The sequence below is a fragment of the Bos indicus genome, chromosome 18, assembly GCF_029378745.1.
Source record: "Bos indicus isolate NIAB-ARS_2022 breed Sahiwal x Tharparkar chromosome 18, NIAB-ARS_B.indTharparkar_mat_pri_1.0, whole genome shotgun sequence".
NCBI lineage: Eukaryota > Metazoa > Chordata > Mammalia > Artiodactyla > Bovidae > Bos > Bos indicus.
Window position 1 is genome coordinate 58,724,729 of NC_091777.1, and position 13,307 is coordinate 58,738,035.

Here is a 13,307-nt window from a genome sequence, read left to right on the forward strand (position 1 = left end):
GGTAGATATATTCCTAAGTATTTTATTCTTTCCGTTGCAATGGTGAATGGAATTGTTTCCTTAATTTCTCTTTCTGTTTTCTCATTATTTGTGTATAGGAATGCAAGGGATTTGTGTGTGTTGATTCTATATACTGCAACTTTACTATAATCATTGATTAGTTCTAGCAATTTTCTGGTGGAGTCTTTAGGGTTTTCTATGTAGAGGATCATGTCATCTGCAAACAGTGAGAGTTTTACTTCTTCTTTTCCAATTTGGATTCTTTTTATTTCTTTTTCTGCTCTGATTGCTGTGGCCAAAACTTCCAAAACTATGTTGAATAGTAATGGTGAAAGTGGGCACCCTTGTCTTGTTCCTGACTTTAGAGGAAATGTTTTCAATTTTTCACCATTGAGGATAATGTTTGCTGTGGGTTTGTCATATATAGCTTTTATTATGTTGAGGTATGTTCCTTCTATTCCTGCTTTCTGGAGAGTTTTTATCATAAATGGATGTTGAATTTTGTCAAAGGCTTTCTCTGCATCTATTGAGATAATCATATGGTTTTTATTTTTTAATTTGTTAATGTGGTGTATTACATTGATTGATTTGCGGATATTGAAGAATCCTTGCATCCCTGGGATAAAGCCTACTTGGTCATGGTGTATGATCTTTTTAATGTGTTGTTGGATTCTGATTGCTAAAATTTTGTTAAGGATTTTTGCATCTCTGTTCATCAGTGATATTGGCCTGTAGTTTTCTTTTTTTGTGGCATCTTTGTCAGGTTTTGGTATTAGGGTGATGGTGGCCTCATAGAATGAGTTTGGAAGTTTACCTTGCTCTGCAATTTTCTAGAAGAGTTTGAGTAAGATAGGCGTTAGCTCTTCTCTAAATTTTTGGTAGAATTCAGCTGTGAAGTCGTCTGGACCTGGGCTTTTTTTTGCTGAAAGATTTTTGATTACAGTTTCAATTTCCGTGCTTGTGATGGGTCTGTTAAGATTTTCTATTTTATCCTGGTCCAGCTTTGGAAAGTTGTACTTTTCTAAGAATTTGTCCATTTGTTCCACGTTGTCAATTTTATTGGCATATAATTGTTGATAGTAGTCTCTTATGATCCTTTGTATTTCTGTGTTGTCTGTTGTGATCTCTCCATTTCCATTTCTAATTTTATTGATTTGATTTTTCTCCCTTTGGTTCTTGATAAGTCTGGCTAATGGTTTGTCAATTTTATTTATCCTTTCAAAGAACCAGCTTTTGGCTTTGTTGATTTTTGCTATGGTCTCTTGTTTCTTTTGCATTTATCCTATCATGAGTTCTTGATGATGTTCCTCCTTTTCCTTTTGTCTCTTTGAATATACTTCCCAGGTATTTTGTCTCATCCCATTTCTTTACCAATATTTTCATTGATGGTTCCATTCAATGGTTGAAGGTGAGGAAAGTACTAGTATTAGGGCAGAGATGCTCAGGGAAGTGAGGAATCCAGAAGGACGCAAATGGTTTGTGTCAGTCCCTAATGTGTGTGATTTCAGCATTTCTTCCTCATGAGACCATCACCTTCAGGGATCATGGAAAAGAAAATACCTTTCGCGTAGAGCCAGTTGTCTCTGAAGGGTGCTAACTAGAAACTTGTAATTGTTTCCAGTAATTAACAATTGACAGAAAAGTTTCCAGAAATGTTCTCAGCTCCCAGGCCTGCAGTCCCATCACTGCTGCAGGTGAAAGGATAATTGCAGTTTTGACAGGAGGGGAGGGGAGGACAGCGTCTCAAGCCCATTTATCAGGATCTGGCTGCCTCCATCCCACACACATACTGGGTATAATGACCATCCCACCAAGCCCTTGTCCTGCCAGCTGGAAGGTATGTTCGTTGTACTTTCGTCTGAGCAGCAGAGTCTGTGAGAGAAAGGCATATCAAGATTCTGGGTAAGTGATCAGATCAGAAACAGACACCAACACCAATTTGTTGGCATTCTAACAAATCTAGTATGTCAGTTTATGAAAGACACAAGAATACATGCTTTACAAGTGCTAAATTTTGCCTCTGTGTTTTGTATGTAATGTCAATTGCAAATATTAATTCATTGCTAATTTATTCACTGGGCTCAGACAATAACACACTGTTCAGTATATGATTGGACAATAATAATTTTCTTTTGTCCTAAACTGTTTTATCACATGCTAGTGTTTATTCCCTAAGGTTTATTGCCTACATATGATTATTCAAACATTTCTATAATGTATGTTATTTCAGTTGTGTTTCTGTCATAGGAACAAGAGTCTTTCTGTTGCTATCCTCACAGTGAAGCATTCTTGTCTTCATGACATTGCCTTGTCCTGAGGCAGGTTCCTGCTGTATTCTACTGCCAGCAGTGTTTTTCATGTATTAAGATGCTAAGACTTTATTCAGAATACATGGTATCATAGAATAAAGCTTTACAAATAAATGGAATCATGTTATATGAAAACTACAAAATACCACAGGTCTACAAACAATAGTTGTGAAATCAAAATTAATATAGATCTGGTTTATTATATGCTTGCAACTAACTAGCTGTTTGCATGGCTGGTGATCAGTGCACTCTTTTTTTGTCTTTGTCTGTGCATCAAAGTTCGTGGAATCTTTGATCCTGGATCAGGGATTGAACCTGGACCCTCTGTGGTGGAAGGCAGAGTCTTAATCATTTAAGCACCTGGGAAGTTCCTTGAACCACTGTTTTGAGTAGCCAAATGGGATTCAGTCCTCACTGTGCATTAAGAAGCAGATTTGACAAATACTTAACCTGTCTGGGTATAGGTTACACTCCTCTGTATAACTAAGGTCCCTTCAGTTCCTGCCTAATAAATTTGTGAAGAAGAAGTGATCACATGAGTATATCCAGTGATTAACTTTACATATTAGTTCTCTTTAAATGTTATACATGGAACCCTTTAAAGGCTGCTGGTAACAGAAAACACAAGAAGCAAATATTTCCAAGTGGGAACTATTGTTAAGTGGAGAATATTGGATTACAGTTGACACTATGCATGTAGCCCATGCCTCATATTCCCACGCAGGACATTCTAACTCACAAGTACCAGTGACTGTGAACTGAGAGGATGGCTGGCAGCTTTTTCATAATAGGCATGATCATCTTAACACAGACTGTGGTTGGAATCCTGGGGAATTTCTCACTCCTTTGCAGTTATATCGTCCTTCACATCATGGGTTACAGGTTAAGGTCCACAGATTTGATCCTTAAGCACCTGATTGTGGCCAACTCCTTGGTCCTCCTCTGTAAAGGGGTCCCCGAGACAATGGCAATCTTTGGGTGGAAGCAGATCCGCAGTGATTTTGGCTGCAAACTTCTCTTCTTTCTTCACAGAATGGGGAGGGGAGTGTCCATTGGCAGCATCTGCCTCTTGAGTGTCTTTCAGATGATCACAATCAGTCCCTGGAACTCCAGGTGGGCAGCGCTGAAAGTAATAGCTCCCAAGTACACCGTTCCCTCTATTTTCCTGTGTTGGATCCTCCAAATGCCGGTAAATGTCATTTTTCCCATCTATATAACTGGCAAATGGAGTCACAATAACATCACAGAGGAAAGAGATTATGGCTGCTGTTCTAGTACTCATACTGACCAGAAGAATATAAAAACCAGAGACGCCTTGTATGCAGCATTGCTGTCATCCCCTGATGTTTTATGTTTGGGGCTCACGCTCTGGGCCGGTGGCTCCATGGTTCTCATTCTCTACCGACATAAGCAGCAGGTCCAGCACATTCGTAGGACTGATGCCTCCTCCAGGTCCTCCCCTGAGTCCAGGGCTACTAAAACCATCCTTCTCCTGGGGGGCACCTTTGTCTGCTTTTATACTCTTTCCTCCATCTTTCAAGTTCTTTTGGCTCTTTTTGTTCAGCCCAGCTGGTTGTTTGTGAACATGTCTATAATCATAGCAGCATGCTTCCCAAGTGTCAGCCCCTTTCTGCTCATAAGCCGTGACTCCAGTGTACAAAGGCTCTACTTTGCCTGGGAAAGAAATGCAAAGTCCTCTACTATTATGAGAAAAGTGTGAATTTTATTTATTCTATAATGAGCCACTGCCAGCTCATTTATTCACCCTCAGAATCCTAATTTAAAATTTGAATTTCAAGATAATATACAGGACATGCCAAATGTCTTCTTCAATATAAAGGCCAATTGAAATATATTGTCATGAAATATGAATACCTCATAAAAAATCATATCATTGAAGTTTCCTTGTAGGAAAGGAGTTCACAAATTTATGCAATAAACAAGTCTTGAAATGATATGCATATTATAAAGTGTTCAAATGTGTTACTTTCAGTCTAACAGAACGAATTTCCCACAAATGAAGTAGGTGTGGAATTATAGATAAAAGTATACATGAAAACGGATCAGTGTGTACAGTAGTCAGAAATAAAATGGAAGAAATTAATGTCCTCACAGAGTAAAGAATACCCTGGTTACTACGCGAAGGTAAAATCAGGTAAGAATTTGGGAGCCAGTTACAAGTTTATAGTTCACATTGTTAAGAGAAATGGCAGTATTTATTAGAAAGAGTCTTGCAGGGAGATTAGCGCATTTAAATATTTTCATGTAGAAATGAGCAGTTTGAAGTGAAGTACAATACAAAACACACCGAAAGAAAAATATATTTCAGCAGACATAAAAAACTGAAATATATTTGACATATAACATTGTGTGAATTTTAAGTGTAAGATGTGATAATTTGTTACACATAAATATTGTAATGTGACTGCCATTACAACCACATATCACAATGCATAACTTTTCTTTTATGTCAAATTTTTCCTTGAATTATAGTTGATTTACAGTATTATAGTAGTGGCAGAGGTACAACATTGTGGTTCAGTATATAGGTTATACTTGTTTAAAGTTATTATGAACTATTGGCTATATTCCCTGTGCTATAAAGTATGTCCTTGTAGTTTATTTATTTTCTACATAGTAATGTGTACTTCTAAATCTTTACTGTGTCTTGCCCCTTCCCACTTTCTCTCTCCACTGGTAAGCACTAGTTTATTCTCTATATGTGAGTCTTTTTCTATATCATTATTTTCATCCATTTGTACTAGCTTTAGATTCCATATGTCAAGGGATAATATACAGTATTTAACTTTGTCTGACTTAGTTCACTAAACAGAATGATTTCCAGGTCCATCTATGGTAGAAGCAGCAAAATTTTATTCTTAAAGGGTGAGGAATATTCCATTGTGTGTGTGTACTGAATTCATTAGTTTTCTGGTGGAGACATTAGGGTTTTCTATAGAAAGTATCATTTCTCTATAGTAGTGACAGTTTTACTTCTCTTAGGCATTGGATGTGTCTTATTACTTTTTTGTCCAAATACTGTTAAACCAGAGTGGCAAGAGTGAGCATCCTTGTCTTGGTCCTGATTTTAGAGGAAAAAGCTTTCAGATATCCACCTCTGTGGGTTTGATTTGTTACGTGGAGATGTATTTTCTCTATGCTCATTTTTCTGAGAGTATTTACCATGAATGGATGTTAGATTTTGTCAATGCTTTTTCTAAGTCTATTGACACAATCTTGTGTTTATCTTCCTTTTTTTAATGTTGTGTATCACGTGGATTGACTTATGGATTTTTAACCATCCTTGCATCTCTGGAACAATGCTACGTGGTAATCATTTATGATATCTTTAATAGATTGTTGAATTCTGTCTGCTAATATTTTGTTGAAAATTTTTTTCAACCATATTCATCAAGAAAATGATCTGTAATTTTCTGTAGTGTCTCTTTATAGTACTGATATCAATGTAAAGTTAGCCTGATATAATAAATTTAAGAGTGTTCTCCTCCTCTTTAATTTTTGTAATAGTTTAAGAAGGGTAGATTTTATTTTTAAAAATGCTTCATAGGATCACATGTGATACCCTCAGGCCCTGGACATTGTTTTCTGGGAGGTTTTTGATTCAGTTCAGTTCAGTTCACTCTCTCAGTCATGTCCGACTTTTTGCGACCCCATGAACCGCAGTACACCAGGCCTCCCTGTCCATCACCAACTCCTGGAGTTTACCCAAACTCATGTCCATTGAGTCGATGATGCCATCCAACCATCTCATCTTCTGTCGTCCCCTTCTCCTCTCGCCTTCAATCTTTTCCAGCATCAGGGTCTTTTCAAATGAGTCAGCTCTTCACAGAAGGTGACCAAAGTATTGGAGTTTCAGCTTCAACATCAGTCCTTCCAAATAATATTAAGGACCGATTTCCTTTAGGAAGGACTGGTTGGATCTCCTTGCAGTCCAAGGGACTCTCAAAAGTCTTCTCCAACACCACAGTTCAAAAGCATCAATTCTTCAGCGCTCAGCTTTCTTTATAGTCCAACGCTCACATCCATATGTGCCTACTGGAAAAACCATAGCCTTGACTAGACAGACCTTTGTGGACAAAGTCATGTCTCTGCTTTTCAATATGCTATCTAGGTTGGTCATAACTTTCCTTCCAAGGAGTAAGCGTCTTTTAATTTCATGGCTGTAATCACCATCTGCAGTGATTTTGGAGCCCCCCCCCCCCCCCACCAAAATAAAGTCAGCCACTGTTTCTACTGTTTCCCCATCTATTTGCCATGAAGTGATGGGACTGGATGCCATGATCTTAGTTTTCTGAATGTTGAGCTGTAAGCTAACTTTTTCACTCTCCTCTTTCACTTTCATCAAGAGGCTTTTTAGTTCCTCTTCACTTTCTGCCATAAGGGTCATTTCGTCTGCATATCTGAGGTTATTGATATTTCTCCCAGAAATCTTGATTCCAGCTTGTGCTTCCTCCAGCCCCGCATTTCTCATGATGTACTCTGCATATAAGTTAAATAAGCAGGGTGACAATATACAGCCTTGACGTAGTCCTTTTCCTATTTGGAACCAGTCTGTTGTTCCATGTCCAGTTCTAACTGTTGCTTCCTGACCTGCATATAGGTTTCTCAAGAGGCAGGTCAGGTGGTCTGGTATTCCCACCTCTTTCAGAATTTTTCACAGTTTATTGTGATCCACACATCAAAGGCTTTGGCATAGTCAAGAAAGCAGAAATAGATGTTTTTTCTGGAACTCTCTTGCTTTTTTGCAGATGTTGGCAATTTGATCTCTGGTTGGTTCCTCTGCCTTTTCTAAAACCAGTTGAACATCTGGAAGTTCACAGTTCATGCATTGATGAAGCTTGACTTGGAGAATTTTGAGCATTACTTTACTAGCGTGTGAGATGTGTGCAATTGTGTAGTAGTTTGAGCATTCTTTGGCATTGCCTTTCTTTGGGATTGGAATGAAAATGGATCTTTTCCATTCCTGTGGCCCCTGCTGAATTTTCCAAATTTGCTGGCATATTGAGTGCATCGCTTTCACAGCATCATCTTTTAGGACTTGAAATAGCTCAACTGGAATTCCATCACCTCCACTAGCTTTGTTCATAGTGATGCTTCCTAAGACCCACTTGGCTTCACATTGCAGGATGTCTGGCTCTAGGTGAGTGTGAATGATCACACCATCATGATTATCTGGCTTGTGAAGGTCTTTTTTGTACAGTTCTTCTGTGTGTTCTTGCCACCTTTTCTTAATATCTTCTGCTTCTGTTAGGTCCATACCATTTTTGTCCTTTATTGTGCCCAACTTTGCATGAAATGTTCCCTTGGTGTCTCTAATTTTCTTGAAGAGATATCTAGTCTTTCCCATTCTGTTGTTTTCCTCTATTTCTTGGCATTGATCGCTGAAGAAGGCTTTCTTATCTCTCCTTGCTATTCTTTGGAACTCTGCATTCAAATGAGTATATCTTTCCTTTTCTCCCTTGCTTTTCACGTCTCTTCCTTTCACAGCTATTTGTAAGGCCTCCTCAGACAGCCATTTTGCTTTTTTGCTTTCTAGATTGTCTATTTCTTCCTAATTCAGTCTTATTTTTTAATATAAATGTACTTATTTTAATTGCAGGCTAATTACAATATTGTATTGCTTTTGCCATACATCCACATGAATCCACCATGGGTGTACACGTGTTCCCCATCCTGAATCCCCCTCCCATGTCCCTCCCCATACCATCCCTCTAGGTCATCCCATGTACCAGCCCCGAGCATCAAAGACGGTTTCTAGAAATTTGGTCAGTTAAGTGGATTTGGGCTTTTTCTTTAGATTTTTTCAGACATTTGAAATAGGCCTGTATTGGTATAAAGTTTTCTCTTAGAAGTGTGTTTACTGTGTTCCATCAATTTTGGAAAGTTGTGTTGTTATTCTCATTTGTCTTCTGGTAATTTCTGATTTACTCTTGATATGTTTTTTGAACCTATTGAGAGGGTGACAGGCAGGAAGGCCAGGAGTCTCCAAGTGGAGGAAATAGCCTGCAAGTGTCAGACATTTTTGTCTCTCTTAAGTGGCAGGAGGAAACAAACTAGCAATATTTTTTTCTTCTCTATACAAATTTAAAAGGAGGTTTCTCTTAACATACTGTGTTGCCATAATGACACCTGGTTTCACCTGAAGTTAACTATTCTCAAACCTTGACATAACCAATGCATTTTTCTTATGGAAATGTTTGTCTTAAGCTATTTAATGTACTGTGCATTTACCCCAGACTCTGTCTTCAAGTCGGTTCCGCCTAATGGCTCAGAAGCTACTTGACAAAGCAGAATATTATACTCAGATATTGTTCCCCTAACCTATGTAAACAAAATTATTTGTATGGTAATCTGCCCTTCTACAAGATTCAAGTTAATCATTTTATGGCCTGGGATGAGTCGTCTAGTGTCAAGATTATCCCAAAATGCATCTTATGGATGAGGGGCCTTGTGCCATTCTGAGTTTTAAGACATTCCTTTCTTTCATTAACAGACGGTTAGTGACTATATAACATCCAGCTGAAGACTAGCAGGGGGGTACTCTTTCTGCCCCTTTCTGATGCCTATGTCAGAAGCTTTCTGTATCTCCTTTATACTTTAATAAAACTTTATTACACAAAAGCTCTGAGTGATCAAGCCTCGTCTCTGGCCCCGTGTTGAAATCTTATCCTCCAGAGGCCAAAAATCCTGGCGTCTTTGTATTGTTCAACAACAACCTTTCACTATCATGTTTTAGTAGTGTGTTGTTTAGTCTCTGTGTGTTTGTCTCTTTGCAGATTTATATCTGAGGTAAGTCTCTTGCAGGAAACATAGTGAAAGAACTCATTTTTTAAAAAATCCAGTTAGGTGCTGGAACAGAAACCCTGTGGGTCAGGCCCAAGGTGAATCTCGTTCTTCTAAGTGTGTGTTGTTCCTCTCCACACAGTGGGTCCATTTCCCCAGAGTAAGAAGACCTCTGAATCAATTGGGAACCATGGGCAGACAGGGGTCTGATGCTCTGCCTATGTAGGTGCCAATGGCTGTGCTGTCGCAGCCTCAAGTGCAAGTTCCCATTGTCCTTCACAGTTGAAGACTGCTCCCTGTCTTTACAACCCCCACCCTGTTATGGAGCTGCTCTTTACAGCTTGCAGGAGCTCACGGGGACCCTAAGCATTGGTTGGTAAGTGAGCTGTTGTGGAACAGCTCTGTCCCAGAACCAGGTTGTTCTGTGTCCCTTGGTGAAGTCTTCTCTCTGGTTGTAGGCTCCCTAGATCCAATGCAGCGATATGACATGGATTGAGTTGGGCAGAAGCATTTGCTGTGTTCAGGCTGGGCACATGAGTAGGTGGTAGATGGTCGTGGGAAACTCTGCAGCCACTAGAGCAGACCCCTCTGTCTTGTCTGGGTGGAAAGTCCCTTGTGTCTCTAAAGTTTTCCCATCCTCTGTCACTCCTGCACTGTGTGAAACTGCTCCTCAGGGTAGGCAGTTCTTTGCATATTTACCTGCAAATTATCCCTGCGTAATGAGCTGTAGTGAAATAGCTGTCATATGATCTCTGGGCTGCTTCTGGGGGGTTGCTTGAATCAACACCAAAAGTGGCTGCCACTGCTCCACCCAGGCTCTGCCCTGGCTGTGGGTTATCTCTGTGTCCCTCCGTCAACTCTTCCCTCACAGTGACTGCTCCAGATCCAGTGCCATGGAGGGAGGAGGACTGGTGTGTTCATTCCACTGGGGCTGGAGTGTGTGGTGAGTTGGTTGTGGTAAAACAGCAGCTACTTGAGTAGACCTCTGTCTTCCCTGCCTCATGGACTAGTCAATGTGTGCTCCTCATGAGCATAGTCCTATCTTCCTATAGCTCTTCTTCTCGTCTCAGCGCTTCTCCCACCAGACAGTGAGGCTTGTATCAAACACGCAGGACCCTAGGACTGGGGTACCCAATCTGTGGCTCAGACTACTCACTCACCAACGCATCCATTTCTCTGAGTTGTCAGCCATGGGTACTGCTCCTGGCTCGATTGCTCAAGGATAGACCATATATTGGAACCCAAAACAAATTTCAACACATTTAAGTAGAAATCACATATATCCTATATTCCACTCACAATGGTATGAAATGAAGAAGCCATCTTTGAGAAGAGAACTAGAAAAGTGAGAGAGGAGTTTACAGCAATATGGGCCCACCTAAAGAAAGAAGGAAAATTTCAAATAACATTCTAGCCATACACCTAAAGAAACTAGAAAAGAGAAACAAACAAAACCCAAAGTCAGGAGAATGAAGGAAATGATAAAATTAGTGTGGAAATAAATAAAACAGAGACTAAAAAGACAGTAGAAAAGATCAATCAGGGAGTTCCCTGGTGATCCAGTAGCTAAGTCCACTGGGACTCCATGCTCCCAATCAGGAGGCCTGAGTTTGATCCATGGTCCAGGATCTCGATAGCACATGCGACAACTAAGACTTTGCATGCCGCAACTAAAGATACCGAGTCCACAACTAAGGCAGAGTGCACCCAGATACATAAATAAATATTTTTTAAAAGGTCAATCAAACTAAGTACTGGTTCTTTGGAAAGGGAAACAAAATTGAGAAACCTTTAATTAGACTCACTTTTAAAAAAGAGAGAGAGAAGGTTCTGATCAATACATTATGAAACAAGAAGAAAAAGAGCAATAATTACTAAGAATACAAATAATTGTGACAATATTGTGAACATCTATCTATGCCAACAAACTTGGACAGACCAGAAGAATAAGGTCCATTTTTAGAATCATACAACCTTCCAAGACTGAATCATGAAATAAAAAACCTGACTAGACTGATCACTCGTCCAGTGCTTGAAATAGTAATAGAAAACTTCCCCAAACAAAAATTCAGGACCAAATGGCTTCCCAAGTGAATTTTACCAAACATTCAAAGAGTTAATACCGATGCTTCCCAAGCACTTCCAAAAAAACTGAAGAGAACGCTTTTTACCTCATTTAATGAGACCAACATCACTCTGATACCAAAAGCACAAAATGGCAATATATATAAAGAAAATTACGGGCCAGAATGTCTCATAAACATAGATGCAAAAACCATCCACAAAATATTAGAAAATTGCATGCAACAATACGTTGAAAGACTCCTATGGACCCACATTCAGCTTGGTAACATCTACTTGTAAGAAGGGTGAGCTGGAAATGAAGGACGTGGCAGAGGACCCATTCATTAATTCCACAATTTGTCATGTTATCATACCTTCCTTGGTAGCTCAGCTGGTAAAAAATCCACCTGCAATGCAGGAAACGCCAGTATAATTCCTGGGTCAGGAAGATCAGCTGGAGAAGGGAGAGGCTACCCACTCCAGTATTCTTGGGCTTCCCTGGTGACTCAGATGATAAAGAATCTGCCTGCAATGCAGGAGACCTGGATTTGATCCCTGGGTTGGGGAGATGCCCTGGAGAAGGGAACGCCTACCCAATCCAGTATTCTGGCCTGGAGAATTCCATGGAGAGAGGAGCCCGGCAGTCTACAGTCCATGGGGGTCTCAAAGAGTTGGCTACGATTGGGTGACTTTCACTTCATTTCATATCTGACATATTCAGTTTTTAAAAATTTATTTTTCTGATATATGATGTTGATTTACAGTATGGTGTTAATGTCTGCTGCAAAGAGTTGGCTACGACTGGGTGACTTTCACTTCACTTCATATCTGACATATTCAGGTTTTAAAAATTTATTTTTCTGATATATGATGTTGATTTACAGTATGGTGTTAATGTCTGCTGTACTGCAATGTGATTTAGCGATTTTTTTTCATATTCTTTCCCACCATGGCTTATCACAAGATATTAACTATAGTTCCATGTGCTGTGCAGTAGGACATTGTTCTTGATACATTCTGTCTTTAATAGTTTTCATCTACTAATCTCAAACTCCCAATCCATCCTTCCCCCACCTTCCCCCTTGGGAACCACAATTCTGTTTCTATGTCTGTGAGTCTGTTGTTCTTCATAGATAAGCTCATTTGTGTCATGTTTTCGCTCGCTCAGTTGCTTCAGTCATGTTCAACCCTTCAGACTGCAGCCTAGCAGATTTCTCTGTCCATGAGGATTCTCCAGGGAAGAATACTGGAGTGGGTTGCCATGCACTACTCAGGGAATCTTCCTGACCCAAGTAGTGGATCAGACTTGGATGGAACCCACATCTCTTATGTCTCCTTCATTGGCAGGAGGGTTCTTTACCCCCAGCACCACCTGGGAGGCCCCAGTATTTTAGTTTCCATACATAAATGATATCACGTGGTATTTGTTGCTCTCTTTCTGGCTTACTCCCCTGAGTATGATCATCTCTAACTCTATCCATGTTGCTGCAAATGGCATTATTTCAATTCTTTTTATGGCTGAGTTGTATTCCATTGAATACATACACCACATAGTATTTAATCAGTCACGGTTACTTTCTAATTTCAGCTCAGGGGGAAAATATCTTGCTTATTTAAAATACCCTCAAAACTGTTTTAACGCAGATACAGTAAAAGAGGAAAGCTAAAATTTTGAGGAAACAACACTCAACAGCATTCTACCTCTTCCTTCACAATATCAGTCATAGGATGTGAACTCACAGGTTCAGGAAGGAGAGGCTGTTTACTGGTGTCCAGTGATGCAGGGGTTGGGGAGTGATGTCAGCTCATCATGTTCAAAGTCCACTGTGTTTTTCAATATTTGCTATACCTCAAAGAAATTCTATGGCTCTCTACTGATATGATGAAAACACATTTATGTGTTCTGGTATTTCTGAAACATACCATTTAAAATGCAGATATATGAGTCTTTAAACCCTTTAAGCTTTACTGTAACCAATTCAACAGTATGTGAACCATGAACTTCCAGACATTCAGGCTGGATTTAGAAAAGGCCGAGGAACCGGAGATCAAATTGCCAACATCGATTGGATCATCGAGAAAGCAAGAGAGTTCCAGAAAAACATCTACTTCTGGTTTATTGACTATGCC

At 39.6% G+C, this 13,307-nt stretch overlaps 1 protein-coding gene across 1 annotated transcript in view; it reads left to right on the forward strand.

Annotated features, from left to right (window-relative positions):
- The window catches only part of LOC139177312 (vomeronasal type-1 receptor 4-like), an 18,888-nt gene continuing 5,581 nt past the window's right edge, over nucleotides 1–13,307 (forward strand). Inside the window, exon 1 of the mRNA XM_070772267.1 lies at nucleotides 1–13,307. This exon is cut by the window's right edge and continues 5,581 nt beyond it. Coding sequence (XP_070628368.1) covers nucleotides 3,076–4,029 — 954 coding nt within the window. The 5' untranslated portion in view covers nucleotides 1–3,075 and the 3' untranslated portion in view covers nucleotides 4,030–13,307.